Source organism: Melospiza melodia, chromosome 1 (genome assembly GCF_035770615.1).
Source record: "Melospiza melodia melodia isolate bMelMel2 chromosome 1, bMelMel2.pri, whole genome shotgun sequence".
Taxonomy (NCBI): domain Eukaryota; kingdom Metazoa; phylum Chordata; class Aves; order Passeriformes; family Passerellidae; genus Melospiza; species Melospiza melodia.
The window spans coordinates 9,316,221-9,336,527 of record NC_086194.1 but is presented as its reverse complement, the minus strand read 5'-3'; the positions used below and the strand labels follow the sequence as shown (position 1 = coordinate 9,336,527).

At 42.3% G+C, this 20,307-nt stretch overlaps 1 protein-coding gene across 1 annotated transcript; it reads right to left on the bottom strand.

The window, feature by feature from the left end:
* Positions 1–3,440: 3,440 nt before the first annotated feature.
* NOM1 (nucleolar protein with MIF4G domain 1) lies at positions 3,441–18,125 on the bottom strand. The gene is made up of 11 exons (XM_063182540.1): positions 17,187–18,125; positions 15,694–15,818; positions 14,576–14,771; positions 12,480–12,803; positions 11,892–12,002; positions 10,965–11,132; positions 10,245–10,366; positions 6,640–6,772; positions 6,156–6,287; positions 5,341–5,450; positions 3,441–4,480 (listed from the first exon to the last, which is right to left on the bottom strand). The coding sequence occupies exons 1-11, from the start codon at positions 18,123–18,125 to the stop codon at positions 4,303–4,305; spliced, it is 2,538 nt and encodes an 845-aa protein (XP_063038610.1). The 3' UTR covers positions 3,441–4,302.
* Positions 18,126–20,307: the final 2,182 nt, after the last annotated feature.

Here is a 20,307-nt window from a genome sequence, read left to right as displayed (position 1 = left end):
CTCCTGAAAACAAAATTGCTTTATCAACTGCAGGAACAAAAATCACAAACTGACTCACACACACGGGATGTAGCTGGGCACTAAGCTGCAATTACGATCAGCGCAACAAAAATTGGAGCATTAGAGTTGCCACTCACACATTTACGAAGCTGAAATCACTGTCGTGCACCGGCTGTGCCGCCGGGCTGTGGCTTTTCATGCGGGAAGTTCACGGGCAGAACAATGGGGACTGAACGATCCCAGATGTGCTGTGAGCCCCGTATTGGGTTGCACACCTTGGGCAGCAGCAGGCAGGGCAGCCCCGCACCTTGGGAGCACCCCTGACACCAGCCCCTCATCCCCGGCCGGCAGGACAATGGAAAAATGTCAAGTGAAAAAAAGCCCTGCAGATACTTGGCTCGTTCAGGTGTGGCGTTAAAACCCTGCCAAAAGGACTTGTGTGTGATTTATCAGCGCAGCACTCCGGCCAAAGCTAAAAACCAGACTTCACTGCCCTGTTCATTTTGATACAGAAAACAGAGAAAGTTTCAAACATTGCTGTCCAGCTTGAAAGAAAACAAAAATCGAAGCTGCCATAATAGCTGTGAAAGGATCGTGCTGTTTAAAGGGGGAATTGAAATTTTCTGCTACACAGCTAAAAAATCAAACATCCGGCTTTTTGTTAAATGCATCTCAAGCAAATCACACCGGGTTTTCCATGGGTCTGCTGGGAGTAAGTATTAGTGTTGCAACTGTAGCTGCTTGGCTTTCCAGAATATTGTATTTTTACCAATCCAAGCCCCTTTTCTTCTCATTAAGTAACTCTCCCAAACCTGCTGTATGGAAGAATTTGGGACATTTTAAGTGTCATCTCCATTACTGGAACAATCAGGGACCATTTCTCACAGGAGTTTGACAGGGGCTGCCAGAATAATACTCAACAGGAAGAAACCTCAATGGCTGTATTTGTGTATGTTATTGAACACTTATTCTGTGCAGACAAAGCAGAATGTGTCCCAGCCAGGCGTAACTTCCCCAGCAGCCTCTGCTGGCAGGCAGAGCTTAGTGTGCAGTCCTGCAGGAAGGTGACTGTTGCAGACATCTTTTATGGAAAATCCTTTCCTTAGGATTTTTTCCTCCTGAGAAGTTGAGAGGCCTCAGGAATAAAATGTAAACAATGGTTATCTGCTGCTGTGGAATGCAACAGGTGCATCTGGGATTGGTCTCATGTGGTTGTTTCTAATTAATGGCCAATCACAATCAGCTGGCTCAGACTTTGTCTGAGACACAAACCTTTGTTATCATTCCTTCTTATTCTATTCTTAGACAGCCTTCTGAGGAAATCCTTTCTTCTATCCTTTTAGTTTTAATGTAATATATATAATAAAACAATAAATCAAGCCTTCTGAAACATGGAGTCAGATCCTCATCTCTTCCCTCAACCTGAGACCCCTGTGAACACTGTCACAGGCAACTGCCAGCATTTGGTCTTGCTGCTCTTACAGAGACCTCACAGCCCTGCTAGAAGGAGGAGAGACTCTGGCAGGGCCACCTCTGCTGGGACAAGTTCTTTTCTCCAGGGTTAGAAGTATGATACCTGCAAAAAATTATTGTGTATAATTTCGTATATACATTGTGTATAATATATGTTTAGACAGGAAGCATACACGCAGAATACCTATAAAATACATTGTGAATATATATTTTAATATAAATACACATATAAATAAGTACAAAATCCTCTCTGCTTTCTTTTTCACACATGCTTTATATCCTTGGAATGTAATGACCTCTGAAGCAACAGCTTGCAGATGCTTCTGTCCATCAACAGCAGAGTCTGCCAGGCCTGCACCTCTGTTGAGCTGTGGCAGTCTGGCCAGTAGGACCATGGAAAAAGTTGTTAAATATGACAAGATCCAAGACTCAGGAATTTATACACATCTTGGAATTGTCAGATTTCTGTCAGACTCTCTGAATCACAGTGAGAGGATGGGACTTGTGCAGAATCACCCACAAACCCTATCATTGATGTGACTACAGCACTGTGGGCTGGCAGTGTATTTCTGCTGCTTTCCTTGGAAAGTGTTTTTTTTTTTTTTTTTTTTTTTTTTTTTTTTTTTTTTTTAATGATATTTACACATAAACCTGCTGAATGCAAAATCCCAGGCAGGCAAGATCTGTTTTCTTCACAAACAAAACAATGGCTCTGATAACACTAATTTTGAACAAAACATATGAGTTCTTTGGGAGAAATAATAATTCATGCAAGTCTCAGCGGGTGGGAAAAAAAAAGCAATTGTAATTCTCGACTGTAAGGTTAAAACCATCTCCTCTAATTGCACAGCAACACCTGCATTGCACCACCTCAGGCAGCTGCAGCAAGGGAATGCTCACACCCTTAAAACACTTGGCAGTGCTGCCACAGCAGCAAAGCTGGTCAGCTCCCAGCACCAAGCAAAACCCTCACACCAGGCAGGGACAGCCAGCCTGGCACCTCTGGGCTAAGGAAGATGATTCAGAATTTACCTGCAGCAGAACAGCTGCCTCAAACTTCCCTGCCAGAGCAATGGGCTTCCATTTGTGTGTTATTAAACCACCAACACGCACACATGCTGGGTCTACCTAAACTCCTGTGAAAGGCAATGAAGTGGCTAAATGTAGCAATTTTTACTCAGACAGTCCCATGTGTTCCACAGCAGCTATTTCTAGGGGCTTGCACAGATTTTCTCCTGAATCCATACTCCAAACTTTAAGGTTTGGCATGGTTGGTTGTAAGGGAAGATGTTTACACACACCCCCTTAAGTTGTGACTTTTGTAAACACCAAAATAGCATCAATTCTGCTGCTGCCCGCACTTTGTTAACTGGTATGAATTCTAGAAAATATTGGAATTAATTTTATCACAATGGATTTTTATGTTTTGTACACTTCAAAGCTGCTAATGGTATGAAACAGGCTGAAAAAAAACAGGCTGTAAAAAGCATCTTGACTTGTTATTTTGATAAAAATCTCTTCTGCTGTCACTTTGCTGTGTAACCCAGGATTTTGGAAGCAAGTCTCTGCTCCCAGGACACCTTTTTCCCTAAAGTTTGCCCTATCCTCTCAGAGGAAAGGTGAGAAAAAACCAAACAACTCCCTGGCTGCTGGGGGAGGCGCTTCTGCACGTGGAAACAGGACACCTTAGTAAGCAGAATTTACTACATTTAACAATTTGATTAAAAAATAAATTTTGCCAACAGGAACAGATCAGTTGGTATCAAAGGCAAATTGAGAGGCACCATAAGTAAATGGCCCAATGGACATCAGAGGCAAGTCTGGCTACAGAATCAGGGCTGACAGCTCCAACACAGGCAGATCACAGATGCACATTCCACACAAGAAAGTACTTCCCTTCTCCACCGAATTTCAGGTCATTCCTTTCCTGGCAGGACAGCCAGAGTAAAGCTAACACAAACACCAAAGCATTTAGAAAAATGGCAGTTTAATGTGTAGTGGTAAGGTGACAAAAGAAACAAACCATTTATAGAGTGTTACAGAAAGAAACGTGCCTATTTTTTATTTAAGCATCCAAATGAAAAATGTGAACAAATTCTTAAGGGAGGTATTCTCTTCTTAAGACTCATATTGATGATATTGTTTAAGTCTAGAAAAATCTGATTAACACACGTGATTTGGCAACTCCAATTCTAAAGCTGTGAAAAACGGGCTAAAAAAGCCATAAAAGTATGCTGTGATCTCTAAACCCAATATAATTGGGCAAAGACAGATCTTCAAGTTGCTTTGCTACAGCTTTGAACCCAACTGAAGATCCTTTCCTGACCCACAGTCAGGGAATCAATTCACAGAATTAGCAAATAACTTCCAACACTTTAAGAAAAAAGTCGATTTCTTCCCCAACCGACTCACCAGTGCTTGTGCCATCTAGTGGCCCCTTTCTTCAGGTGAGTACCAGGGCTCCTTATCAAAAGCCTTTAGTTAGGCTGCTTCTTTTATTACTTTAAAGGAAAGGCTAGAATATTCAATGCAGAACACCACTCCTGACAAAGTATCACAGAAGAGGAATTCACCCTCTTCTCCAGATACCAAAAGTCAACGTGAAGCACTTGTCCCAAAAAGGGACATGACAAAATGACATTTTCTCTTTCTTCAAAAAGGCCTTGTATCCCCTTCAATTAAACTTCTGACTAGCACATAGAGTGAAGTAACTGTTTATATAAATAAAATGGATCCTTTAGAGTAAAACAGCTCTCCTCATTCCCAATTATTTAGGTCTGAAAGACCCCAGCTTGGTTTTTCTGTATGTTTTATTAGAAAAAAATATAACTATAGCTTCAATTTGGGTTCTTTTGCCTCTAAAGCCTTGGTTGCTAGTTCCACTCTCTCTTTTAACAAGCCAGCTTCTTCAGCACTCTTTTGGGCTTGGGCATGTTTCAGTAAGAAGTGGGTGAGGAAGAGTTTCAAGCCTTCCCGCAGCATTTGCAGTTTGGGGTTGTCAGATACCCTGTAAAGATACAGATCAAAACCATCATTTAGTCTTCTCCCATTTCAGAAGTTTATAATCTTCTTCAAATAGAGCTGCAGAAAAAAAAATCCAGCCTATAAAAGAAGTTTTATTGAAGAAGCTTTCAAATTACCAAGTCTACCTTGGTTTGGCAAGCAGCCCAAACACTCGACATACAACTGGCCTCACCAATAAAATGGAATATTGCAGCCCAAGGCTTGCTTTATGTAAACAATTACATTACAGCAAAGAACAAGGCAAGCTCCATGTTCAAGCTTCCTTGTGCTGCTACATGACAGCTGAAATATCACCACCTGATTTTTTCAAAGTTTATGTAATATTGCAAGTCTTATCCACTCAAGTCCTAAGCATCTCTAAGGATGGAAATTTTCCAGCCTCTCCAGGCAAACCTGTCTCATATCAAAAATAAGATTTTTCAGAGAACACTGATAAAAAACCCATTAAAAATACCCCAAACATTTGTCTCTTTAGTATCACTTTCTTTTTCCTTCTTAAGAAACAGCCTAGCAATGACAGCTGGCAGAGTGAATCTCACCCCACATAGGTGTTACAGCAAAAAGGGAAACAGGGAATTACAGAGCTCTGCTCATGAAAATCCTATGACCAAAATGATACACTGAATATCTGGAAGCCTTATTTTGCATTACACAGCTGCATCTCTATCAGAGCCTGTACCAACACACACTGGCCCCACTCAGCCAGGAAGAGCTCACACTTTAAGGGATGGAGGGCTGATATGTGGAAAAGGCACAGTGTAATTCCAAACAGAATAGGCAAACTTCTTATCTTCTTAATTACTACTCAACAGGGGCTCTCTGGAGATGCCAGTGATCACTTACCTCATAAAAATGTCAGTAATTTCTTCCTCATCTGCTTTGGTTAACAGTGTGCTTAATACTTGTCGCAAGAAACGGACTTTGGGTTTGTCCAGTTCACTGAATTCAATTACCTGGCAGACAGAGAGGGACAATTAGATTAATTCAAGGACTTCAAACAGCTGCTCTTCTCTCCTAAATGAAGAACTTTCAGCACACCAACTGGCCTCTGCATACACTGAGCCTGGAGTTTAGCACAGAATAATTACCTGAGAAGGCTGCCTCCAAAAGCCAATCAATAATGAAAGCAAAGAATCTTCTAAGGAATAGAAGGCTCCTGGTACCAGAATACCAGATGTCCTTTCTCAATTAGATAAATACTTTGTAAGTACCTGGCACAATCCATTTAATTGCCTGTTTAATACATTCCAGTTACTCTTCTAATAGAATTCTGTGGACTACCCATTCTGAAATCCAAGAAATCTACTCAGCACTTTCTTGTCTAATAAAAACAACATCAGCTAAAAACCATAGCACAAAAACCACTGGCAAAGCCTGCTAATGAAGGGGCCTCAGTTCCAGCTCTGGATACTCTAAAGGAAATAATCTCACAACTGCTCTAGATAAAGAAATGTAGAATTTCTCTATGCTTGGGTGATCACAGGTTCCCTTCCCCAAATGACAGCATTACCATAATCAATTGGAACAATTTAGTAATTTTAAAACAAGTTTGTCTCAGCATAATCAGCTAAAGTACCAGATAAGTAACAGAGAAAATATGCCTTCCACTAGCAAATGCAGGGAAAACACAGAAGGATTTGAAAAGAAAACACACCAACCTTGAGAACTGAAAGTGGCAGTGATTTTGTCCTTATTAAGTGAGCCAGCAGTGAAACCAAGTTGGAGATGGCAGCAACTGACAGGTTTTCTAAGTCTCTGATTTTGTCCCAAATACTAAACTGAAATGTCACCTAGGGGTCAAAGGTAAAAAAAATAATCCTACAAATCAAGTGGCTGTTTAATTGAGTAACAACATAACAAACCTTTTGACCTTGTATTCTTTATAAGCCCTCCTTTAATTAACAGAAATGCTTGATCAGACTGTTCCAATTATTTTAAAATGCATAAAACAGAAGAAATAAAACATTCAGCATTTCATTTCCTATTCAGATCTGACCATGAGTATGCTTTACTGAATGCTTAGCCATACCAGCAGAATTTTTCCTTGGGATCAAGGCATGCACCCACTCTCAGGTATTCAGTAAATCTCTTCCTAACCACAGTCATGACACAAAACCAATGAAGGAACAGATTTGTCTTTACCTGAAATCGTCTTTCATGTCCACAAAACTTGTTAGCCAGAAAGGCATAGAAGGGGTTGAATGTCTTCTCCTGCAAGCAGCAGTAAAGGATGACATGAACTATTTCTCTCTCCTGCTGATCTTTCAGTCCAAGCCTAAAATTTAGCAAGAAATTGAGAATTACTTTGTAAGGAAAAACTTGCTGACACAAAGTAAGAGCTACAGTCAACATCTGAGAGTAATACTTTAAAATCTTTCCACACATCACATTAAATTTTACTTGTTACAAAGTACTAAGTCTTTAAAACTTCTAATGGACTCCACCTTGTTGGCTAAACAAGTATCCTGGTATGGCACTGTGGAAATGCTGAAGCATTATGGGTGTTGAAGGAGGAGATGCAAAAGCAAAACCTCAAGAAACAGAAATGGAATGATAAAAGTATTATCATTGCCCAGGGAAGGAAAGGAATCCCACTCCATGTTTGCAGCTCTCCATGAACAGAAGAGAGGGCACAGAGGTACCAGCAGTAGCACTGCACCCACAGGCAGCACTGCAAGGGTTAAACTGTGAAACAAAGGCTAAATAGTGAAACAAGAACTGCAGGGTCCCACTGTGATCATCTCATGCTTGTACTCATGGTCATGGGAGGAAATCCAGCCTCTGGATCAGTGCAAGCCTATTTGGAGAAACATTTCCAGGACCCTTCACTTCTGTGTTGCATAGCAGGAATAAGAACATATTTGTAGATGTTTTTCTTACTTGGTGGTATGAATTTTTTAATCTCTGGGTCAAATCCATGCTACCTGATTCATGAAATTCATTTTTGTGTAAAAGAGGGCTGAGACACTCTGGCATGGAATGGTGACTAACTCACAATGCACCTGGCCTGTGATTTAACTTCCTAATGCTGCCAAATGCTTGGCAGCATTAAAACCAATTAAAATGAAAAATGCATCAAATTAGAATTTGAAAAATATCAAACAAAATTCTTCTCATTGCTTCAAGTTCAGGTTTCACAGGGCATTAGCACAACTCAAGAGTACTTTCTAAGCAAGTCTGACTCCACTGGAACTTGCCTTACTGTCTGTAGGGTAGTTGGTCATTACTTGATGCCAATATCCCTCCTTTGGGATATTGGCAGCTCCAGACATCTGCATTGCATGTGACCACAGACACCCCAGATTAACAGAGGAAACTCTTTGTTGAGCCCAAACTCCCTAGAATTTAAATTTTACAGTAGGAAAATCTGGGATGATTGAGAAGTTTGCTCTTTCTAAAGGGGTCAGTACTGGTCTGTGTCATAACCCACCTGCTCTCCCATCAGCCAAGCCACCTGATTTCAGAGCAACAAAAGGATTTTTTACAAATATACAGGTTTTCAGCCATCAGATTTGTATTTAATAGATGACTTGGGAAATTACACTGCAATCACTGGTCTGGCACACTCTCCTTTTACTTGATCATCATCACTCCTATCATGACTTGCTTATTTAGGAAATACTCATGTTGCCAGAGTTGTAACCAAGTGACAACACTCAGATATTCAATTCCTTCACTTCTTCACAGAACTAGAACTCCTAAACATCTAAAATATAAGAATCTGGACTGTCTTTCATTGTTGAGCTTCACCATAAACCTGTGTAGATTTCATAAGCCTGATATTCTTTGATAAAGGATGTGAAACCACCTCACTGATTCAATTATTCATGAGTTACAGTATTCCCATGAACTTGTATATCTTGATCCTGCTGTAAATGGGATAACCTCTGAATCAGGTTATTTGTCACCAGCAGAAGCTGCCTCCAAGTAGGTTACTTATCCTCAGCTGAAGCCCAAGACTATCAATGCCTTCAGACCAAAAAGAGCAACTCTTAAATCCCCTTTTAAGTCAGTTTAAATTATGTTAGTAGATATACTCACTTTGGTAGTGAGTATTTAGCAAGAAATTGAGAATCATTTTGTAAGGAAAAACTTGCTGACACAAAGTTATCCTGAATTACACATCTCACTCCAATAGGATAGCTGAGCCTTTCATGAGTGGCTCAGTATTTTCTGAGATGTGAAGTTTCACAAATTCTTTATTCTTCTACAAAATAACTTCAAAAATTGCTTCTCCATCAAACTTAAGCAGCATTCATTCTCTCTCCTGAGTGAAACTGTGGTTTGTGAAGGAGGTGTGGCCTTCCAGCTGATGAAGAGCATCCAATCTCACTCTCTCCTCTGTCACCAGTGATGCTCCCAGCCCTCTTCACTGACACCTCTGCAATCACTGAGCCACTTCAGGGAGCTGTTCTGGCTCCAAACTAATACTTTCATCTGCAGTAAAGAGGAAAGGGACTAGAAAAACTATAGCAGCCTAGATTTCAAATAGTTTAAATCATCCTTTAACCACACCTCAACTCTGCCACAGAACTAGCAGCAGATGAATCAACAAGAGCAGTTAAAATATTTCTTTATATTCTCTTCCTCATGAGACATCAAACATACAAATACAAACTCCCATACACTCTGGAGCACATGTTCACACTGAAGCTAGTTCCTTCACTGACAATTATGTGTACTTTCCATTATACTCTGCCAGATGTGGGCAGATTTAAGAATTCCTCTCTTTGAGTTTGCTGTATAAACATCAGCACCAACACACAGCAGGCAGCCTGCAGAGAGATTTTCTGCCAAGCCTGTATGTATTCAGATTTGTGTATTAGCCTAAATAGCACAGATGAGAGTCAAGTCCAATTTGCAAATTGAGCTGCCAGGTCTTGGCAAGAGCTGCAGCAGCAGCTAATTTCTTTTAATTGAACAGGCCATATTAAGATATTGGAACGACTCCATCACAGTCTCAAGTCCAAGTTGTGTTTTGCAAAAGTGGCATTTAATCAAATATTAGTTGACTTTATTACAAAGTCTGTTTTGGTTTGGTAAGCAAATTTAAAAATTGCATGCCATCCTGGTAAGACAATACCCTTGAGTAACAAGGCTGAGACAGAAAAGTTCAGACCTGATCTGTCCCCTCCCAGCTCCCACAGACTTACAAATAATATTCTGACCAACACAAGGATTAGCTTAGTTTGAGCTCTTCCCTGATCACATCTTCTTCTGAAGAGCTGCTTGTCAAGAGGTAAGGGAACTGGTCTTCATGTGAAGCAAACTCAAAGCTAATAAATTCTGCAAGAGGGAAGTGGAGATGCTAGAGCCAGGTCATGCAAGTATGGGCAGAGATGGCTTAAGAAGGTGGCAAGAAGTCAAAGAAGTGGCAGTGGCACAGAAATCACAGCAATCCAGCAAAAAATCCAAGAGATGATCTGCAGGGGCTTCTGGTCTGCCTCTGTAAGGAAACAAGCCTGCAGCAGCCTTCCATCCACTCTGCTGGGATACACAGGCTCCTCACATCAGAAGATGCTGCAACAACAACAGGGGCTATTCCTTTCCTCTGACTGCCAGTCAGTTCTGCCTGCCTCCATTAGTCCTTACACTAGGGCTTTGGTTCCTCCTCCTGCCCTTTTACCCCGTGTGGATCCCTAGCTATGCACTTTTTAATTGCATTATCATCTGAATGATCTTAAGCCTAGACCAGAAATGTTGCATTTACAACCTGATTTTAGTTCTGGGCTGATTTCTGTACTTACTTCAGAAGTTTTTCAAAGGCATCCATGAAGTCTTCACTCGTCATCAAGACACAAAAAATACTTCTCCTGATATCTGTGTTCATTCTCAGCTTACGAGCAAGCTCCATTATTTTTGAACTCACCTGAAAATAAAGTTATATGCTATTTTATTTCTGTTTGCCTTAAAAAAAACTATTTCTGTACAGTCTTAAATAACACCATCAGTGAAGCTCTCCAGTAAACCATAAATCACCAATCCAAAGGTCCTGAGCTTTTGTCCAGAGGCACAGGCATCATCAGGAGCTTTTTCAACTATGAAAATACATTTTAATCTACTTTAATTGTGCCAATTAATTTTAAGACATGCTTCTTTAACATAAATAATTCACCATGACTATCTCATCACATTACTTTTGGAATCAGCTTGGATATATGCCACAGACAGACACCACAACCTGTCAGAATTCCTACTAGCAAATCCACTGTTGAATCAAGTCTCTTCTCTCACCTCAGCAATTCCACACAATAAGAAAAAACAAGCTATAGCATATTTGTAGTAACAGCTGCTATGAAGCACAATGAGTATGAGTACAATGTTTAAAAAAAACAGAGAGCAGAATTTACGGTGCAAAAGCTTGATCTTACAAGAGCATGTGAAGGTTTTTTTGGTGGGCTCTGAAATGAACTTCCTGACAAATTTTCAAGAGATCACAAGCACTTAGACTTTAAATTTGGATTTACCTTTCCTACATGCAGCTTTTGCTGAGCCTGGCTTTTGGTATCACTGATCATTGGTGCTCCACTCCAGGAGGAGCCCACGATCCACCAGCGCCCGACCTGGTCAGCGCTGAGCAGAGACTCCAGGGACACGCGGAGCTGGGTGTCCTTTCCTGAACCACTGCTGTGAACCTTGAGTGGCAAAACAGAAATAAAAACCAACAGAAGAGCTTTTATTTGAAACTTTTTCTTTCTTCTTAGAGAAAACAAGTACTTTAATTACTTAAAATTGTTTCTAAACAAAAACTTCAAACATATAAATTCATATCTTCATAAAGGTCTTCCTATGTTTCCTCCCTAATCTTTGTTTCAATCAGCGACCTGAAAAGAATTTACAAGTTTCCCATATGATGTAATTTTTTAAATGCATAAAGTTGCATAAATCTACATGTAGAAGCTCCTGGGTGTTTTACTTGAAAAAAGAGATGCTAATCTAAAAAGTAGGTATCTTCCAATCACAAAGTTCAATTAGAATTCAGAGGATGCAGACATTGCATCAATGTATACAAATAACGACACAACAAACTGCCTTATGTGTTGTACAGCTCAAATAAAAAAAATTTAAACTATGAAGAAAATAAGAACTTTCAACAACAGAGTCTAGAAGTGCATGAGAAGGACTGCAAAAATTTAAGAGAGGAAATCCTACAGATCTAGGTTACCTAGCTTGTTTTTGCCTGGTCTCTTAAGCTGATATGCACATCCTGCACTGATAAATTATTTTCATCCCTTTTATACTGGGTTGTTCTAGACAAAGTGCCCATTCTGTCAAAAAAAAAAAAAACCCAAAAAACCCACCAACAAAAAATCCCCAAGAAAGCTGACATCCAATACAAATAATTACTCCTGGATTAAGGATAACAAGGCTACACCAGCCAAGCAAGTTCTCACCAGAGCTCTCTGCAATTTGCGGAGTCTTTCAACTGGCTCAGGATCATAGCCAGGGATCTTCCTCATGTCATTGTTCCTGAGTGCCAGCATGGTCTCCAGCATGAACCGAACCTGTGGGGAAAAGAAACACTTCTGTCAATTCTAAGCTGTGGGTTTATTATATAAAGTACAAGAGTGCACTTTGAAATTACTATTCTGTCAGAATAAGCAGCTCAGCTGCCAATAGACACCAAAATTTAAATACAACATGTTTGCTTTATCCCGATTACACTAATTTGTGTACAAGATTCATCTGCTAAACACCTGACTGTTTTTTGAAGTGTACAAACTATCATGAAACACAAAACCTGTCCACTACATAAGACACAAACCAGTCGTGTCCCACCTATGATGAGCATTTTGGCACCTGTGTCCTAAGAACTAATGAAGAAAAACAAACAAGAAGAATGCAAATAACTGAATGTCACACAAACAGCAATTTAGAACCTGAATAGAATGTAGCAGAAAACATTTCTGTAAATTAAACTATGTATCCAAGTACTTATTACAGGCTGTTGAGAATATGAACTCTTTAGAGCAAACACATACCCTTGTCTGATCCTGGAATTTCTTCTCTGCTGTGCTTGCCTTCCTCTGGGCTTCAGTGATCAGTTCTTTCAAAGCCAATGCATCATCTTTTCTTAAGGAAAAGCCCACATTTTTCAGAAGGAACAAAATCAGCTCAATCTCTTTTTCAGTGAAAGCGCTAACAAGCTTTTTCAGAATATCAAAGATCAGCAGGCAATGAACCACATGGAAGTTATACAGATGAGCAATCAAGGCAAGCAGATTTTCACATTCCTTCCCTTCAGCATCACTTTTACAGAGTTCATCAAATTTCTTCACCACAGCTTCCAAAAAGTGAGCACCGACCTGGCAACAATTCCATTAAGGGAAAAAAAATCCAGCAGTTAACTCTAAGTAGATTTTACAGACATCTGTAAAACTCATTTTTGGGTCACTGCCACTATTAATTTTAAAGAAATACTGTTGTTCCTTTCAACCAATAGGGATGTTCTACATTTACATACACAAATATTTAAGTGGCGTGACATTTTTGTAGAAGTCCATGTTATTTACACCTCACATTTGACATCCAGTTGCCTTTTAAAGCCTGTGCAAGAAAAACAAGTATTATGAACCTACTGTACACATACACCAGCATTTATTTACATAATATTCATGGACACATATTAGCATCTTTCCAGCTGTCAGACTAGCATGCTGTTACTGCTAGCCATTCATCCAGGAAAAGCTGCATGTCAAAAAGCAAACACATTCCTGAGTGTGGCATTCCAGAACAAAATCCTTAACAGAAGGATAAAAAATTATATTGTGGAAAAAACCCCAAAATACCAAGTTTTCACAGTTGCTGAGCATAAGGTGCAGTGGTACAGCTGGGAAAAGAAATTTTGGAATCTATTTATTTCTGAAGAGTGAACTGATGCTAAATGCTGGGATTAGAAAGCCTACAGGCTCTAAAACACAGGGAGGCAATGAATACATTGCTGCTAAGTAACACCCTCACCCATTATGATTGTGCTAAAATCTGCTGACCTTAAAAAAAACCCAGAAATTCAGCAGCAGTACTGACCTGCATTACAAGCCCTGACCCAGCTGGGGTGTTAACTATCCAATGGTGCACAAATTTATAAACACAGGGCAACTTCTGCATGGCTCAGCCTAATCTTCAGTGCAGCTGCACAGTCACACTTTCATGTAATGCATATTGTACATTTATTTTACAGAAACATTGTATTTGCAGTCCAAACCGCCTTTCAAGCAGCAAAGAGGGACAAAATAAAAGTTTAATGCCAAGCCTATGGAGAAAGCTGCTTTAATTGCATCCATCTGATATTTAATATGGTTTCAGAGCCAGCATTCAGGCCACAGTATGACAAACTGAAAAACTTGCATTAATACATCTATTGCATTGAGATGGGGGGGAAGAAAAAAGAGTAATCTAATAGGAATACATTGCTGAATTAACTTTGTTTACTGACAGACATCTCACTAAAATTAGCTAAAATATTCCCTTTGACATCAGCTTGGGCAAGAGGGATTTTATCTCATCCATCAGGCTTAAAAACACAAAACAAAATCCCCTCCAAGAATTGCCATGCTTTCTGAAGTTTTTAATATTCCATGTTATAACTACTTAATTCCACTGATGATTTGCATTATTTGCTTAGGAAAGAAGTTTATCCACCACTGTAAAAGGATTCCTGCATCTGCAACACTTTTCTTATCTGGTTTCACATAGTTCAAAACCAATACCCTCATGTATCCTTGAGAACAGAAACTGATCATCATCCATCAGCTAAAGGGAAGAGAAATTGAAGGTTAGACACTTTGAAGGTTAGAAACCTTTCTACTGGTTGCAGAAAGATTGTGATGAAAAAAGGATGGGTTTATAACTGACTAGTGGTAACTCATGGAGGAGATAAAATCAGATAAGCAATGGACTTAGACCCTTTCACTTGTGAAGCCTTACAAATAAGCCACAAAATAATGATGAAACTCAACTAAAAATGCTTGTCAGTGCCACACAGTTAAAAATTACAAGGCAAGTCAAACAAAATGTCAAGGAAAACACTCTGCAATGTGTATTATTATAAAAAATTTGTCCCAAGCACAAGAATTACCTCAATTCCCACATTATGATGAAGGATGCTGACCAGAAGGACGTGCTCCATCAGGAGTCTTGCAGGCATGGCAACTGCAGTGACACAGGCATTCATGAGAATGTCTGTCAGAGTGTCATTCATGTCCTTTCTGCTGTTGGCCATGTACAGCTCTTCCATCTGTCCACTGATGGAGGACAGATTTGGTTCACTCAGCCTATGGAGAAACAAAATCCAGTGTTCACTTTTACTCTCCTTACATGGTTCCACAACTTTGAGTTCACCCAACAAACAACTGTTCTTTTAAGAGAAACTAGCTGGACTTCAGAAGAAAAGACTGAAGATTGATAAGATGACAGGAAGGAACTTTTGAAATTTTTTTTTGTGTTTAGTAAACTAAAAAAGTATAGTACATTTAATTCTGGTGTAGTTTTAAAAAATACATGTAAAAATGTGTCAACAACAGTATTTACAAAGCACTGTCAATCTGCTTACTGAACAGATTTATTACAAAAAGAGACTGGTTTGAGCAGTTTTAACTGTGGCACATCAGAGTCTTTGAAGAAGTTAACTATGAAAATAATTCATAATTTAACATATATGATATATCAAATTTCAAATGACTGAACAAACTCTAGTCCATGTTTTACAGGTAACAGATGAAAATTGCCAATAGATTCCCGATTTTAAAAAAACTCTAAAATTGAAATGAATATTAATTACTTTTTCTATTTTGCAGTACTTTAACCTAGGAAGGGCTGCTCCCTCTCAGTTGTAGTGTTGGAGAAATTTAATTTATTAAAAAAAACCCACAACAAATCAAAACCTGTTTTCTTCTGGGTTTTTTTTTAATAAGCATACTCCAACTGACAGTGAATTATAGCTAGCACTTGCAGGGAACTGCTGTGTGGAATCCAGCCCAATCTTAAATTTATTTTCTAGATTTCTCAACATCTATAATGACTAACTTTGAAGAATTTATACCAATAAAGATAATTATTCTTAACAATAGCAGACATGATTGCCAACTAAAAATCAGTTTGTGAAGAGAAAAGTCACATCCTTGCCACCTGGGCTTGAATGATGAGCACTGTCACATTGATCCAGAAAGATTAATTACTTTTTCCTCATTACACTACCTATTAATGAGGCCATTCACCATTTTCTTCAGTCTTCCCAATTCTTCTCTTTTCTTGTCATCCAGTGTCTCCTGTGCTTTCCTTACTTGTGGAGGAACATACTTTGTAGCACCTTGGTTATCACTCTTAGGAGGAAAACAAGAAAACAAGGAATCAGATGAGACCAGTGTCTTAAACACTTGAACACAAATATACATTTGTATTTAAGATCAAAGTACCAAACTTGTAGTTAAGGATATATCTTACCATCTAATAATCAACACCAAAGGAACAACATGAAGAAGTAGGCAAAAAATTACCCTTTATGACAAACTTGATGACAGCAAAGCCCCTCTTCCCTAACTTTCTTAAAGTTATGGTTATTAAAACCTGGCATCTTAAGTCTTACTTGGTTTTACTCAAGTTTTATTTAGGCCCAAAAATGCCCTGTGTGACCTCCTCTCCTCCACTCATTCAACAAGACCTAATACTGGCAGAACCTCTAAGATCGTTCAGAAAGTAACATTTCAGTGTGTAACCACTGCTGATTTCAACACAAGCTCTCTCTGCAGAAGGGTTTGATCATATTCCTACACTCTAATGCCAGGGCAGCTCCTCCTATTTGTGGATTTCACACACAGCTCCCACATGCCTTGTGCTGTAGGATATTCTCTGCCACCAGCCTGACTTGGTGTGGAAACCCAGGGCACTGGGAATATTTCCCTGTCTGCTCTGGGGTGCCCTGACCCCCAGGGTAGCACTGACTTTGACCCTCATTCATGGAGAAAGTTTCCCAGACTTCAAGATAGACCAGAATCCACAAAAGTGTGAAATAGATTATAGAGAGTAGTGTAGGTGTATCACTTAGTGAGAAATTGAAGTTTTGGGATTTTTAGTATGTTGTGGATGGAAGCAAGATGGACGGCACAGGGTGATGTCCTGGGTTTCTTCTTCATGCTTCTTCTTCCTTCATTTTCATGGGTTTGGGTGACATTTTGTAATTGGGCGGAAAAGTCCCCATTGCAGCTCTGTGGGATCAGTTATTGGGTTAAAAGGGAAAATAATCTGAGTGTCAGTTCTTAATTGTATAGTTTAGTCTTAAAAGACCTTGGAACAAGACATTGTTGGCCATTTTGTGCCTTCTAATGAAAAGCTGCCAAACTCACAGTAGTGAGATTGTTTTACTGATAAGAAATAATAAACACTTGAGTCTGAACACGAACTACTGTGTCAAGTGCCTTCAATCCAGACTCAGAGAAACCCACGACCGGTACCCTGGCAACTGGGACCCCCACAACTTGGGAACTCTCCCTCCATGTCTGACAAGTGTCTCCAGGACCTGGCAGACCCCTCAAGTCAACAGTGTTGCTGTCCCAGTTTAGAACCAGGACAACGCTCCACGTGGCCCGAGTGGACAGTGAACACCTGGGCCTAAAAGCGGCCATGCAACTCTGCTCTCTGCTCAGGAGGTGCTTTGGGAAGCATGTCCGTGCTATCCGAGGCGAACATCCTACCTCTGCCTCCTCCTCCTCCTCCTCCTCGCTCGAGGGCTCGCTGGCCTCTGGCACCCCGCCGTCCTCGGGGGACGAGCTCTCGCTCTCCCAATGTCCATCCGCGTCGGAGGGCTCTGAGGCGTCTTCCTGAGCCTCCTCGTCCTCACCATCTTCCTCGTCCTCATCATCCTCCTCGTCCTCCCCATCCTCCTCCTTCCCCGGCGGGCGCTCGGTGTCCCGCTGCTCGGTCTCGTCGTCGCTGCTGTCGCAGAGCTGGCTGAGCCCGGCCCGTGTGCCCAGCGCTCCCAGCACGTATCCCAGCCCGTCCCGCAGGAAGCTCTGCGGCAGCCGCTCGGCCGCGGGCCCCTCCTGCTTCTTGCGCCGCTTCCCGAGCCCCAGCTGCCGCTCCAGCCGCCGGATCTCCTTCTCCTCCTCCTCGTTGGCTTCCAGCAGGGCCCGTTTCCTCGCCGAGGTGGCTGCGGCGGCGGAGGGGGCCTCAAGGGCTGTCGGTGCCGGTGCCGACACCGGCCTGGGCCGCTGCTTCCCAGCGGCGGGCGAAGCCGGGGCTCCGGGACGGGCGGCAGGAGCCGGCTTGGCCTGGGCCGGCTTGGCTGGAGCGGGCTTGGCCGAAGCGGGTTTGGCCTGGCTCGGTTTGGCCGGAGTGGACTTGGCCGAAGCGGGCTTGGCCGGGGCGGTGGGAGCCTCCACCAGCTCCCCGCGCTGGAGTCGGCGGCGGCGGCTCCGTTTTAGTTTGCGCTTCTCCTTCCTGGCTTCCCGGCGGCTCCTGCGATTGTACCTCTCCGAGTCTTTCAGCAAGGCCAGCGACGGCTGCCCACCGGCGGCCTGCACGTAGTCCTGCACCGCCTGCCGCAGCCGGTCCAGTTTCCCGCCGCGGCGGGCGCGGGCAGCCGCCCCCCGCTTCATCGTGCCCGCAGCCACACCGCGCCTGGGCGCCGCCATCTTGGAGAGGGGCCGGGCTGCCGCTTCCGGCGCGCGGCCGCCATGCCGGGCACAGCGCCCCCTGCTGGGCGCGGGCGGCCGCGGCGGCTCTGAGGGGACGCGACCCTGGAGCGCCGCTTCTGAGGCGCTCGGTCGGTAGAGATGCCCTCGTTTGTACGCATGTATTTAAGAATCACAGAACAAATTAGGTCGGAAAAGACCTCTGAGATCATCGAGTCCAACCTATGACCGAACACCACCGCGGCAACTAGACCGTGGCATTAAGTACAATGCTTAAAAAACACCTCCAGGGACCGGGACTCCACCACGTCCCTGGGCAATCCATTCCAGTCACCCTTTCTGAAAAGAAATTTCTCCTGATGTCCAACCTGAACATCCTCTGGTGCAGTTTGAGGCTGTGTTCCCGTCCTATCACTTGTTACCTGGGAGAGGGTCCCAAACCCCGCCTGGCTACATCCTCCTTTCAGGTGGTAGAGACTGATAAAGTCACTCCTAAACCTCCTTTTCTCCAGGCTAAACAACCCCAGTTCCCTCAGCCACTGCTGACAGGATTTCTGCTACAGGCCCTTCACCAGCTTTGTTGCCCATAAGAAACTCCAGAAGGAAAATACAAGGCTTGTCCCTCTTACACCAAGGGCTGGAGCAATTTGTCCGACAGCCCTGGCTGTGATCACAAGGCTCCTGTCACTATAGGACATGAAACAACACAAGTGCACACACCGCTGCTCTCAAGGTGAAGAAAAAACAAGTTTATTTTCTGACTCCAACATTTGTAATTTTCCAAAAGTGACGGCAGATTGGAGGGTGAAAGTGCCACCTCTCCAATGACACTGGACAAACCAACAGTCCATCAAATTTCTCCTCCTCCATAAAAGAATGCAAAACAATAAGTTATTTACAGAAAGTGTGTGAGAAAGTTTGCTGCAAGAATGTAAACATCAGAAGGCTTTGAAAATCTTAAAAAATCAGAGTGACAGGCTCCCACGGGGCATGAGGCTCTCGCTGATGCCTCTTGAGGAGCTGAGGGACACCAGCCCCTGGCCACCCCTCCACCTGCCAAGATCCACATTTTAAACCCCTTCCAACACTGCCAAAAGCTCAGATGTCTCTTCCTGAGTGTGCCAGAGCCAATATCCATGTCCATGGTCTTCTGTAGAGGGGGTGCAGATGGATGAGAAGCTGTTCATGAGGCACCAGTGTTTCCTTGTGGCCAAGAAAGCCATGGGATCCTCAAGTGCATTTGGAAGGGCATTGCCAGCAGATCAGGGAGGTGATGTTGCCTCTCTGCTCAGCTCTTGTGAGGCACATCTGGAATGCTGTGTGCAGTTCTGGGCTCCTCAGGACAAGACAGACATGGAGCTCCTGGAGCAAGTCCAGTGGAGGATACAAAGAGGAAATAAAGGACTGGAGCATCTCCCTTATGAGAACAGGCTGAGGGAGCAGGGCCTGTTTGGCCTCTAAAAGAGATGAGTGAGAGGGGACCTCATTAATGTATATAAATGTCTATGGGAGGGTGTCGCAGACATCTTTTCATTAAAATCCTTTCTTAAGATTTTTCCTGCTGGAGCTGAGAAGTTTCAACAACAAATGTAAACAATTGTTATCTGCTGCTGTGGAATGCAACAGGTCTACCTGTGATTGGCCCATGTTAGATGTGTATAATTAAGGGGCAATCTAGGACTGAGCTGTCTCTGGGACAGAGTTGGAGAGAGGTCCTTTGTTATCATTCTTTTCTATTCTTAGCTTGCCTTCTGAGAACTTTTCCTTGTATTCCTTTTAGTATAGTTATAATGTAGTAAAAATATATAATAAAATAATAAATCAAACCTTCTGATCATAGAGTCAACATTTTCGTCTCTCTCTCATCCTGCAAACCCTTGTGACCACGGTCACAGGAGGGTGCCAAGAGGACGGACCAGGCTCTTCTCAGTGGTACCAAGCAATAGCACAAGGGGCAATGGGCAGGAACTGATGCACAGAAGTTCCACCCTGTTGTGTGGGTGACCATGCACTGGAACAGATTGCCCAGAGAGGATGTGGAGTCTCCCTTACTGCAGGAATTCCAGAAGCATCTGGATGCAGTCCTGTGCTGTGTGCTCTGGGATGACCCTGCTTCAGCAGGGAGGTTGGCCCAGATGACCCACTGTGACCCATTCTGGCATTCTGTGACTGGTGCCAACTT